This window comes from Vigna radiata, unplaced genomic scaffold (assembly GCF_000741045.1).
Source record: "Vigna radiata var. radiata cultivar VC1973A unplaced genomic scaffold, Vradiata_ver6 scaffold_264, whole genome shotgun sequence".
NCBI lineage: Eukaryota > Viridiplantae > Streptophyta > Magnoliopsida > Fabales > Fabaceae > Vigna > Vigna radiata.
The window spans coordinates 412,781-424,856 of NW_014543984.1; the positions used below are offsets into that span (position 1 = coordinate 412,781).

The 12,076-nt window shown below is 31.5% G+C and overlaps 2 protein-coding genes across 8 annotated transcripts in view; both read right to left on the reverse strand.

Annotated features, from left to right (window-relative positions):
* Positions 1-1,283: 1,283 nt before the first annotated feature.
* Positions 1,284-6,561, reverse strand: LOC106755165 (nitrate regulatory gene2 protein). Of its 7 annotated transcripts, none has more exons than XM_022778183.1 (6): positions 6,024-6,561; positions 5,861-5,922; positions 4,127-5,435; positions 3,604-3,815; positions 2,548-2,771; positions 1,284-2,150 (listed from the first exon to the last, which is right to left on the reverse strand). In XM_022778183.1, exons 3-6 carry the CDS (start codon positions 5,328-5,330, stop codon positions 1,439-1,441), a joined length of 2,352 nt encoding a protein of 783 aa, XP_022633904.1. In that variant the 5' UTR covers positions 5,331-5,435; positions 5,861-5,922; positions 6,024-6,561; the 3' UTR covers positions 1,284-1,438. The 7 variants fall into 7 exon arrangements, with proteins under 7 accessions (XP_022633904.1, XP_022633903.1, XP_014492758.1 ...); XM_022778182.1 differs by having other exon boundaries at positions 5,545-5,922; XM_014637272.2 differs by lacking the exon at positions 5,861-5,922.
* LOC106755180 (disease resistance protein RLM3-like) overlaps positions 5,337-12,076 on the reverse strand; it is a 9,163-nt gene continuing 2,423 nt past the window's right edge. The window contains exon 2 of the mRNA XM_014637289.1: positions 5,337-5,435. Within this exon, the coding sequence (XP_014492775.1) occupies positions 5,337-5,435 (99 nt within the window). The remainder of the gene's footprint in view (positions 5,436-12,076) is intronic.

Below are 12,076 nucleotides of genomic sequence, written 5' to 3' on the forward strand. Positions count from 1 at the left end.
CTGTTCCTTTCTACAACCTTTGAATATATATATATATTTGATAGCGACACATCCAATTTTAATCAAGTCAAATATCATCATCATCATCATTCATTCCTGATAAATCTGAGTTTCTCAAAAACATAATAATGTCTCTTTCAACACCTCCAGTTGAATCAAGGATTCAATTCTCACCTCTGCCTCAAGGCGTTGAGGAACACCATGTTGGGATCAATGAAGGTCACGTAATGATGATGGAGCCATGCGAAGAAGAACATTTGGATTGGGATGGTGTGGTGATTGTGCTACGCTTGATCATGATTGCAATGCTGCTCGTTGGACTTGCCCTTCACCGAAGGCAATTATACAAACCAACGTTTGATCCGATCGCACCCAAGTTCTTCCTCGACTCGTTTGAGGTTCCTCACCTTGAAGTTTCCGAGGGCGAGGTTTCATCCACATGGGTCATGACCATAGCCATTTGCAACGTCATGAACTACTCCGACATCAACATCATAAATCTGGAAGCGAAAATAAGTTACGAGGAAAACGAAAACGAAACGCTGGCTGTGATCACTCCCATTGTGCCAGAATATAAGTTACCGCAGGAAGTATCGTTGTTGGAAAATGGAGAGACAAAAAAGGTTCATCTAAAGTTGAGTACGACTGGGTGGGAAGAGAACCAACCCATTGTGGACGACACAGTGGTTCAGGCCATTGCAGAAGACATGCAACGAGGAATGACGAGGTTTAGTTTACATATGATTATCGCAGGAGAGGTTTGGTTGGGCGATGGCTGGGTTCAAACTTTTACTATGTATCCTAATTGCACTGGTTTAGTGGTAAAGGTTGTAGCCGGAGATCTACCGTCTAACACAACAACCATCACTCATCATAAGTCTAAAGAATGTGTAGGTCTTGTTCATTGGGGCCTCAAAAACATATTATGATGTATTCTTCAGGAAAAGAGTTCCACTTAATTAGATTAATTGAATTTATTTCTTAAATTTTCTTCTGAAATTTCAATTTTTTTATGTATTTTGCTTTCAAATTAAAAAAAAAATAGATATAATTCGATTTAATTATAATTTAATAAAAGGAATTATTTGAAAAATGAGTAGAATTTAAGAATCACTCCTGTTAATCAGGATTTATACTTGAGAGTTTACTGCATAAAATCAATTTGGACAAACTTAAAATTTAGGATGTCCTAATTAAAAATGGATAAATTTTAAAGAGTTAAATACTCTATCTAAAAAAGTTGATTTATTTAGGAACCAACATGAATTTCAAAAACCTAGAGATTTAGAGAAAGAAAAAAGAAATCAATTATAACAAAATATTGGGTGCAATTGCCCTTGCTATTCTACCTTTTATACTGGTTAGTTAAATACATAATTACATTCTACACCCATTTTTCTAAATAAACCTAAACTAAATAACTCAAAATGTGAGACAGCTATGTCCTGGTGTTGCTAGAAGCAGTATTTTGACACTTGACATTGTCCCATTGCTTGACAACTTCATTGTATCCCTCAGCAGAATCCAAAGCAAACTCTGCCAGTGAGCTAATAGCAACAGACATTCCAGCACAAAGCACCTTAATAGCAACTTCAGCAAGTTTTTCTGGAGCCATTACCTCTTCTACCTCACCAGCTTCTACTAGTTCCATATTACCATTACTTTGTTTTGGTCCAAATGAGTTTCTCCTAGAATCTTCTCTCAACTGATGTGCATAGAGGGACCCCATCCCAGCTGCAAAAAAGTCTAAGCCATCAAGCACTGCCTTTTCTTGTATGGCATCTAGGCGTCTTGACCACTGAACACACAGTCCAAACAAAGGGTGAGTGCCACTTGACCTACGAGGAGAGCATGGCAACTTGGATGCATCAGGCTCAGTTCTCATGCACCGAAGAAGCCATCCAGTTAGTGCATGAATGTAGGATCTTTGAGAAGTGATCCATGACTCAAAGGCGTTTCTCCAGTTCCTTAGCTCAAATTCAAGATTGGAGGCTGAACGAGCTAGCCTGTTTGGATCTGTCATTAACATGGAAGATTGTTTTCTAGCATGTAGTTTAGAATAAGTGCCAGCTAGAAGAATCTTAGCTTCATCCAAGGTTCTCTTCTGTTTCTGATGGCATTCTGCCATCACTTTCCACATCCTTTCCAGCCTGTCATTTTCATAATTTAAGAATCAGCAAGCAATATGTAAGCAAGGGCTAGGTTTTGATACATGATATATCTGCTTTTCATAAAGCAAACATAGTTCTGTTTTCTTTAAAGTGTGTTTCTCATGTAAAAAGTAAAAACCAGGAATATATACTCCTCAGATTTACTTGGTGTTTTACTTGGGAAGTTAATGACATTGACTGATAAAGAAGAACTCTAAACTAAGTTAGCTAAAGGTAATGAAACATTTCAGAAATTTCAACTATATAAGTCATTGAGAATGACTTTATCTGAAAATATTAGAAGTATGTTTCTGAAAATACTTGAAACTTCAGCAGAAGGGGTTTAGTCTCATCTAAAATCCAAATATACATGGGGGCATTTGACATTTATACATACCCTTGCACCAATTCAAGAAGTTGGGGATATAACTCTTCATCCCTTAGAGTTTCGATTCGCCTTGAAATAGCTTCAACTGAGTGTATTGAAACTGTTATCTGGGTATCAAGATCTCTAATGGCTGCTCTTGCTTTATCTACGCAAGAGGGGTCCTCTCCTTTTGCATCAAAGTTCCTGAGTTGCTTGCATTTCTTCTCATATGCAATTCGGATACGCTCTCCAGACTGTTGAAGAAGAAAGTGGCCACAGTAACAAATAAGTTTCCCAACAATAAAATAAAACTGTATGTGATCACAAGCATAATGACCTGTAACAATAATAAAAAATATAAATACTTTAAAAAATATCAAAAGAAAAAATAACTGAATATAATTTAAACTGTTCATATTGATCTCTGCTGTCCTTTTTTCCAAATCTTGTTAATCATCTGCTAAAAAGGTTTATGCCCATTAGTTAAAGATATAATGATTTTTCATATTATGTTGAAGCTGAGCCTCTTTTATTATTACTCACATGAGAACTTATTTTATTTGCTATTTCTAGTAATAACCATAATAACCAAGAAGAGGAGTATTTTCCATTGATGAATCCATAACCTGAGTGAATCATTGATTTTGTTCATCTCTCAAGAGTAAGGCTATAAGAATCTGAAGGAATTTGTACACGAGGAGTGCTGAAATAACACTCTCTAACACACTTTAACATTCACTCTTTTATTGGTTAAAATTCACTGACAACTACAAAAGCAGGAGAGAAACCCATTAAATAAGTGGGACTCCTATAAATGTGATTTTCAATCAATAGCAGAGAGGGTGCAGCAACAATTCTCTTTTCTGCAGGAAAGTCATGATTGAGAAAATGAGGAAAGGACTCAAGCTCTTTTCTACAGTTTTATTAGATTACTTTTGAGCAGCAAAACTATCTGTTTCAAAGCACAGCACCACAAAGAACTTCCCAGAAATCCTTTTCTATAAATTTGACTTCCTTGCAAACATAAAAAATCCTTTTCTATAAATTTGACTTCCTTACAAACATAATATAAGTTCAGTAGCATACCCTGACTTCCTCATAGAGTTTCTTCTCCCAGGTATTTAATCTGTCCAATGTGGAGTGGTGACTACCTGATAACATACAATGTTCCTCAGAGAGATTCTTTGTGCCATCACAACCTTCCTTGCCAGTGCTTGAACAATTTACCAAATATCGTGATGAAGAAGAGCGTGAAGAAGCTGATCGAATCAGAGCTACCGGGTTCAACAACTTTGATCCTGCAAATGAAATATAACTCAAACCAATATTTATGAAAATGTACAGATGAACAAGACTGACAATAAACAAGATTCAGTAAAATAAAATGAGGAATTGGAATAATGAAAAAATTATTTCTGGATATATGATTTTCATACTGAGATCTCTAGAAATAAGATTTTACAATGGAGTTTATTGTCAAACTTGAGGCTGCCTATTGATTCTTTTTCATTCATTAGGACTTCACTAATAATTTTAAAATATGGAAAGTATGAACATGGAAGTACACCTACAACAAAATGAAAATATAAACTGTTTTCTATCATCAAACCTGAAAGTTCATTAGAAGTCAACAAATATTGAGATTTCTTGGCCTCTAACAATGCTGCAACATCTTTAGCTGCATTGTATACGATTGTGAATTGAGTTTCAATATCATTGATCACTTCTGCCATGCTTGTTGGCCTTCGGTTTACATAAACAGTAAAACCAGGTGTTTCTTCCACAGCATCTTTCTTACCAATTGTCATTTCTCTATGGCTAGATTCAATATGACCAGCAGCTTGAGCTTTTGATACTTCAAAACTTGCACTTCCACGAGCTTGGGAATCTTTGGCAACATGCTTGGTTGCATCTTCAATGTCTGTTTCTTCCTCCTCTTCCTCCTCCTCATCCTCCTCCTCCTCCTCCTCCTCCTCCTCCTCATCATCATCATCATCATCATCATCATCATCATCTTCAACATCTTCAACAATAACTTCTTCTTTTGAAGAATTCATGTTAGGTCTAGTTCTTTCTTCTACTACATTTCTTTTTCCAACACCATCTTCATGTTCAGTTTCATCTTCTTCCAGGTCTGGTATTCCTTCTTCTTCTCTAACCTGCCTGAGTCCTCTGTATTCATCATCCATTGCAGCATGATCAATACTTTTTGCAGGATAGCCATAGCTGTCCAGAGAAGAAAAGGGGTTCCAAAAGAAATCCCATTGGGAAGCTTGAGGTGAAGGGGGAGGGATAGTAGGCCTATTATTGGGAGAATAGGCAAAAATTGAGGGATTCACCGGTGAGGATTGCATGTTGAAAAATCCATCAAAGCCATACTGCTGCATTGGAGGATAATATGTCTCAACACGTACCCTTTCCGGAGATTGAGGCCTTTCCTCAACTGAAATTGCTGGGTTACCACCAGGCCTAAAGTAATTCACTTTCAAAGTAGAGTTTGGTCCGATCCCAAACTCAATAGCTCCTGTTGCTGCGAAGGGTTTTGCTGATATAGGAATGAATCCCGGGCCACTTTTCTTCTTCACAGGTGTGAAAGGTGGGGTGATGGCATTGTCCAATGAGAACTCGCGAGGTTCATCACCTTCAATGTAATCACGAAGTGCTGCTGAAACTCTTTTCAGAGATTCTATGTATGCCATGTGTCCAGTGGCCAACCGAGTCCTTTGCTCAACAGCTTGTTTGATGAACTTCTTTCTGTCCCTACAAAGCTGAACTGCCTCTTCATCATCCAACCTTGAATGTGAACATCCCATCTCTTCTTAGTTCCCTATGAATGAATTCCTCAAACTTGCATCGAAAAGGAAACCAAAGAACAACCTTTCTTTATGCCTCACCAGATTCATACAGAAACCATAACTCTGTCACAGAAAATAGAGAAGTTCAATAAAAGTACTAAAATTTCATCAAACATGAGTAACCCCAAAAACAAATGTACAGAAAATAGTATTATATTCGAAACAAATAAACCTAAAGATGCTAATGAAGCTCGATACTTTTCTTCATATACAAGCCAGAAGAAGGTTGATGAAGATCCAGCATTTTTCAAACCTTTTCCTCTATAATATCCAGAAAACCAAACCATACCCAACCAGAATACAAGAAGTAAGCACACAACTTTGCATCTGGGATTTGTTTTTCCAAATGTAGAAATAAAAACAGACGATCAGCCTAAAGCCTCCCAGAAAACCATCTTAGAGATGAACAAAAAAGGGCAGACACTAAAGAACAAATTAAAAAAAGAACAAATGTAACTTGATAAATACAAATTTAGGAAAATCCATACATCAATAAACTTAAAAGAGAAAATCTTTGTCTCTCTCTCTCTGCCTCGCTCCTTTGCTCTCTCTACACACTCAGAAAAAATACAGATAAAATACATAAAGAATAAGCAGATAAACATTACAACAAAGTACCCATTTTCAGTAAGACAGAATTTTCCATGATACCCTTTTTCAATTTCTTCCTTCTAACACAACCAAACTGTGTATATTGGTTAAAGAGGAGAAGAACAAGATGAAAAGGAAGAAGGGGAATAAAGGGTTAGAAGGGAGAAGCGCAGGTGACAATGAGGTGAAGGAAAACGACAGTGTTTTGATGAGGAAGAGTAGTGGAAAAGGAATCAGTGACAGAGAGAGAAGTGTGTGTGAACAGAGAAAGACGTTGAGAAAAAGCAACGGTCAAAACAGAGGGAGGAAGACAACAAGTATACTAAAAGGAAAAAAGAGAGAAAGAAAGATAAAAAAAAGTGAGAGAAAATTGAAAGCTTTGGATTTTGGTTTCAGGTTGAGGTTGGAGAGCTAATAAAGGAAGGAAGAAGAGAGTGTGAGAAGTGAAGGTGGGTGAGTGTTTGCCCTCCATGTTGTACACAATTACAGGAATGCCATAGGATTTTGGTTGAAGCTAACTAAATCACAAGTTTTGTTTTTTATTAGGAAATTTTGGAGAAAGGGACTGGTCAAAATGTGTGATTAGTGGGACCCAACATTATCATTATCATATGTCTAATAATGTTGTTACAAACATTACATGTATCTATGAAGAAGATTAGCTATTATGTTTGACATGGTTCAATCAATTGGGAATTCATTAGATTTGGACATTTAGTTACATACTTGTCTTTTTTAAAGTTGTTTTAAAAATTATAGAAATATTAAATATGTTACTATTTTAATTTCTTTCAAATATTTCATATGATTGGTGAATTTAAGAATCATTTGATTTTAATGATCATTCAACATAACATTAATTAGCTAAGTTGATATTTTTCTTAAAATTCATTAATAGCAATTTACTTAACTTACCTTTTTCATACATCTTCAGTTTACTTTATTTTTCAAAATAATTTATATTTATTTATTTATTAACTTCTGGGAAATTTCTTTAATTAATAAAAAAAATTACTCAAAAAGTAATTTCATCTAAACATTTGCTCACTTTTTTTCTTACAAAGCATATGTATTTTTTTTTCTTACAAAGCATAATAAGATGTAATTATTTACTAATAGCTTGGGAACTATCATGCATATTTTATTGAAAATAACTATCATGCACTTCATATAATTTAGTTTTGTAATCACATCAATACATTTATGAACCTTTACATATTACCACACAAAAAAAAAGGTTTAAATTATCAGGGTGATTTTGCTTACCTTTTATACCATTTTATCACTTAAAATATTCCTTTTTTTTTAATAAAAAAATCACCATAATAATGTTCTAGCATTATATCACTCAAACTATTCAAACTTCTAAAAACCATTTTGTAATAAAAATAAACACCCATGACAATTATCTTAAATTCAAAATATCTTTAACACACAATCCCTAAAAAAATAATTATAAAGAAGTTCCACTCAACTTCTAAAAAGTTATAAATTTTTAATTTAGTGAAGTTCTTTGTTGGATCAACAGATTAATAGATACTTTGACCTATTTAAAAAAAACAATAAATGTAAAATAAATTAAGTTATTAAATTTATATTTATATTTAGATAAATTGATATGATATATAAATAAATACAAATTATAATACATTTTAAAAAATTAACATTATTTAAGTTTTTGTTAATATAATTATTGTTTTATAAATTAGACAAATCCATTATGGTTGATTGAATCTAAATTGTGAACTAAACAAAATGACACAAAAATAATCTAAACTGTTTTACAAACTTTCTGGATTCAATGATCATATTCAACCTATTCTTACCATTATCACCGTATGATACAAAAAAAGAAAGCTCAACTTAGTATATATTCAAACTTAAAACAAACTTAGTTTATCAATAAATTACATAAATTAGTGTATGTAAATGGAAATTTTAAAAATAAAAAACCTAAAAATGCAAATAATTGTGAAATTCTATCTTAGCTAACATAAAAATTATGAAAATTGCATGAAAGCAAAGTTATGATGAATAAGACATGGTAGTTGGATGAATGAAGAACTACAAAAGTAAAGACAAAAATAACATAAAGACACACTTCTCTTGGGGAATGTGAAACCAACTCAATACATAACTTACTTTTGACCTTAGTGAGGGGTTATTCTTAGGGGTGGGGTCCCACAATTGTGGGGTCATACCCTTTGTAACATACATAGTTTAACTGTAATTTGAAGCTGAGATAAGGACATTTTGGTACTCTCGAGACCCACTTGTTTGGCCCTATAAGGCTGAAAGATTTTTCTTTAGATCAAAAGAAAGTGAAGAATTTAGAAAAGCAAAAAAGTATGAGTCGACAATAAAGGAAAAGAACCCTGGGATGCTTCATTTCTTGCAAACATATATAAAAAATAAAAATATATGATAATTTTTCATCTTAAAATCCTCACCAAACACCAATCATGATATTTTTCTTTGAATTTTGAATTTTAAATAAGGTTTATATAATGATTTTGATTATATATTTGTTGATTAAGTTACATATTTTACAAATTTAAATTATAATATTCTCATTTATGAATTTTGATGATTAGTTTTCTAATCTATTTTTTTTTGGGAGCAAGTTTTATTGTTTTATGTCTTTTATTTTACTAGATTTTCAACAAGGGGGAATTAAAGAAATAGACTTGAAAAAAATATTATTTTGTTTAGAAATTAAAGAAAAACAAATTCATTATTTAGGAATTGTAGATTACATTTTAACTAAAATAATAGACTCGAAAACACAATATCAAGGTAAATTTTAGAACAACTGAGTTTCTAAAAAATTATTTAAAGATGAATTTGATGAAAGATTAAATTACGTAAATTTTAAAGTTAAAGTTTATGTAAGATAAATTTGAAATGATAATACATATGATGTTTAAAGCAATGATGAATTAAATTAAATGATTATGAGTTTAAACTGAGAAATTTGTGGCAACTTATTATTAAAATGTTTTTTTCATAAGTTAAAATGCTAAAACTCATAGAGAAAGGAGTTATTAAAATTTATGAGATTTTTTTTAAAATTAGAAATTTGAATTTTTTAAGATAATTTTTAAACAACAATTCTGTTGTTACTAAAACAAATATATTTTATTGTTTTAGTTGGATACTTTACATTTCAATTTCATGTTAGATATTTTAATAATTTTAAATTAATTGCATTTGTATACATATATAATTTTACTTATGATTTGAGTTTTATTTCCTTCATTTTTTAATCGCTCTATTTTGTCCTAAAGTTCTACTATTTCTACATTTTTATTTTACTAAATATTCCAACAAAGTTAAAATCCTTTCTCTTCAGTTTTATCATTCAAAATTTAACCAAAATATTATGGCACAGTCCATTATAGTTTCAGCACTAATGTCTTTTGAATTAATTATATTCTATTAATAATAACATTGAAAGTTATATTTAGTTCTCTTACATAGTTTTTATGTTTGATCCTCTGCTGATCTAACACGTCATTGTCTTAGATATTCATCCAAAAACTACCTAACTAGTACCTACATACAGATACACACTTACATCATATTTCAACCCTTATGCATTCTAAAACTGAAATTGCCATATATTTTATTCAACCACTACTTATCCAAACATTTGACGTTGAAATCTTAACAAACACCTAGGTTGCTCTACCACTTCCAATAAATTAACTTTCTGTTTTTTTTAATTGAATCCTACTTCTTAAACAAACACCATGGTTCTAACTGAGACAATACAAAAAGACATCATAAGTCTCTGTGACATAGTTCAAAAGATTTTGACGTAAAATTTTTTGAATTAAAAATTACATATCAATCATAAAATGACACATAAATAATGTTAAAATATCGTAAAAAAAAAAAAATACTATCAGTATTATTATAGATTTCAAAATTCCCTAATGAATTTGTTTGATCCCTATAAAGGACCTTGGAGATGGTGCAGCTCTTGATGTAGTAATTACAGCTTGCATGCATGAAGCCTCTGAAAATGACATTTTTACAGTATATGAAAAAAATGGAGCTATAATAGATACATTTAAGTGACTCTAATAACAGAGCTTTTGCTAAATCTTTATTGCAGAGCACATGACATGATGGACTTTAACAGAAAGATAAACAAATAGATCAACATCCTTAGAGATGATATTAAACATTGTATGAATCATCCTTCTTCTTGATTACCCTGAAAGTGACATTTTTACCATATAAGAAAAAATGGCAAGTGTTGAATAGATGAGTTTGAATGCCCTAATAAAGTATCATGCAACATCTTTATGTGATTTAGTTTCACAACAAGGCTCAAAAATGAATGTATACATCAGCATCTTTAGAAAGGAGGTTTAATCTTTTATACAAAATAACATTATGTAGGTTAGAAATTCATTCTAAATTAAGTCTCGTATCAATTAAAAATAAAATTTTTTGTAAAAGTTTATAAATTTATTATTTTAAAATTTTAAATTAAAAGTAATGTTAATCTTTTATATCTAAGTTAAATTTATGTCTTATTAATATTGTATATGTAATTGGCATACCATAAATATATTAGATATTATAATCATTTTAATATTGTTGCTTCTATTTAAGAACTTCATATGTTTATATGATACCTTGAAAATGTAAGAACTAGAATGTTGCAACAAAATAAGTTCTTTTCAATAGAATTTTCAAGGAAAGGGGGAAGCTGTGCTATTGTTTGAAGCTTCCTGCAATAATAGCGTTCAAAGCGGATCAATTAAGAAGACACTGTAAGAAAGGATGTGTTGGAAAGTGTTAGAAAATAAAATTAAAGGATGCAATAATGTTTTTATTTTAATTTTGATAAAAATAAGTATGATTTAAAATTTAAAAATAGTTAATTATAAAAAATTAGTTTATAAAATTGAAAATAATATTTAATTTTATTTTTGTTAATGACAATTATTCATGTCAAATTGTTTTTCATTTTTAATTCTTATTTTGAAAATATTTAATTGGTTGAATTCTTTGACAAGTTCTTCATATTATATGATTTGTGATCCATTTTTAAGCCAATTTTTTATAAATTTGTTGATTATATATAATACAAAATGTTGTAAGAAATAGTTTCTCTTACAATCTTTTCCTGTGCAATCTTAACATTTTCTTGGAAATATTGAGATTTGTATATCTTTACCATATGTCTCAATTAACCACATTTGTGACATTAAGCATTTGACCTTCAATAATTATATTAATGATTACTTTTCTTATAATAAGGATAAGATGAAAAACCTGTGTGTTCTCAATTTGGTTCTATGTGGTCCTTTATTGTTCTTGATTTCAAAGGTATCTCTTTTAATTCGAAATATACAAATGATCTTCAATTGTATGATATTTTTCATTAATATTCATTGTTCTTGTACTTGCAAGATATGTATCACCTTTGTCAAAGTAATGGTTGATGAACAGACATTTCTATTTCTGATATATTTAGCCTTAAGTATGTGTATCTGAGAGGGAAATACAACACGGTTCAACAAATATCTTTTCACCATTCTTGTCTTTTCATGTTATTCTTCTGTGTAAAAAGTTTCGGAGATAGACAATCTTCAATTAGAGAAGCGAAAGAGGGGAGAGACACTGCTCTAGACACTGCTCTAGTCTTGATTGAATTGCAGGAACAGGAAATCTCTGAGGGTAGGGGAGGCTTTGATAGAGTTTGATGTATGAATCTATAATATTTGTTATCTTTGTTTTTAACTGATCGAATACGCTCAACTCGAGTCTGAAATAAGCAGAAGTCACAAAGGTTTAGAATTTGAAGAGACAAAGGAAGGTTGGATGGAATTTGAAGTGAATAGCATGAGGAGACATTTAAAGTTGAAAGTGATGGGGGAATCTCTGGTAGACTCTCAAATGAATCGCAAAAGGAAATATTTAGAATTTGAAGGGAAAGAGGAAGCTTTGGTAGAGTTTTCAGTGATGAGCAGAAGGAGACATCTAATGTTTTAAGGAAACGAGGAAGCTCTGCTATTGTTTCAAGTTTCTCGCAACCACTCATGTTTAGAGACCTCAATTCACTGTTTCTCCAAAGTGAAGACACCCTCTTCTCA

Coding starts and splice junctions, on each gene's coding strand:
- LOC106755165 (XM_014637272.2), bottom strand. CDS start 5,330: ATGGGATGTTCACATTCAAGGTTGGATGATGAAGAGGCAGTTCAGCTT. Junction 2,772..3,603: donor AACTCTATGAGGAAGTCAGG/GTATGCTACTGA, acceptor CTTCTTCAACAG/TCTGGAGAGCGTATCCGAAT. Junction 2,151..2,547: donor CTTCTTGAATTGGTGCAAGG/GTATGTATAAAT, acceptor TGAAAATGACAG/GCTGGAAAGGATGTGGAAAG.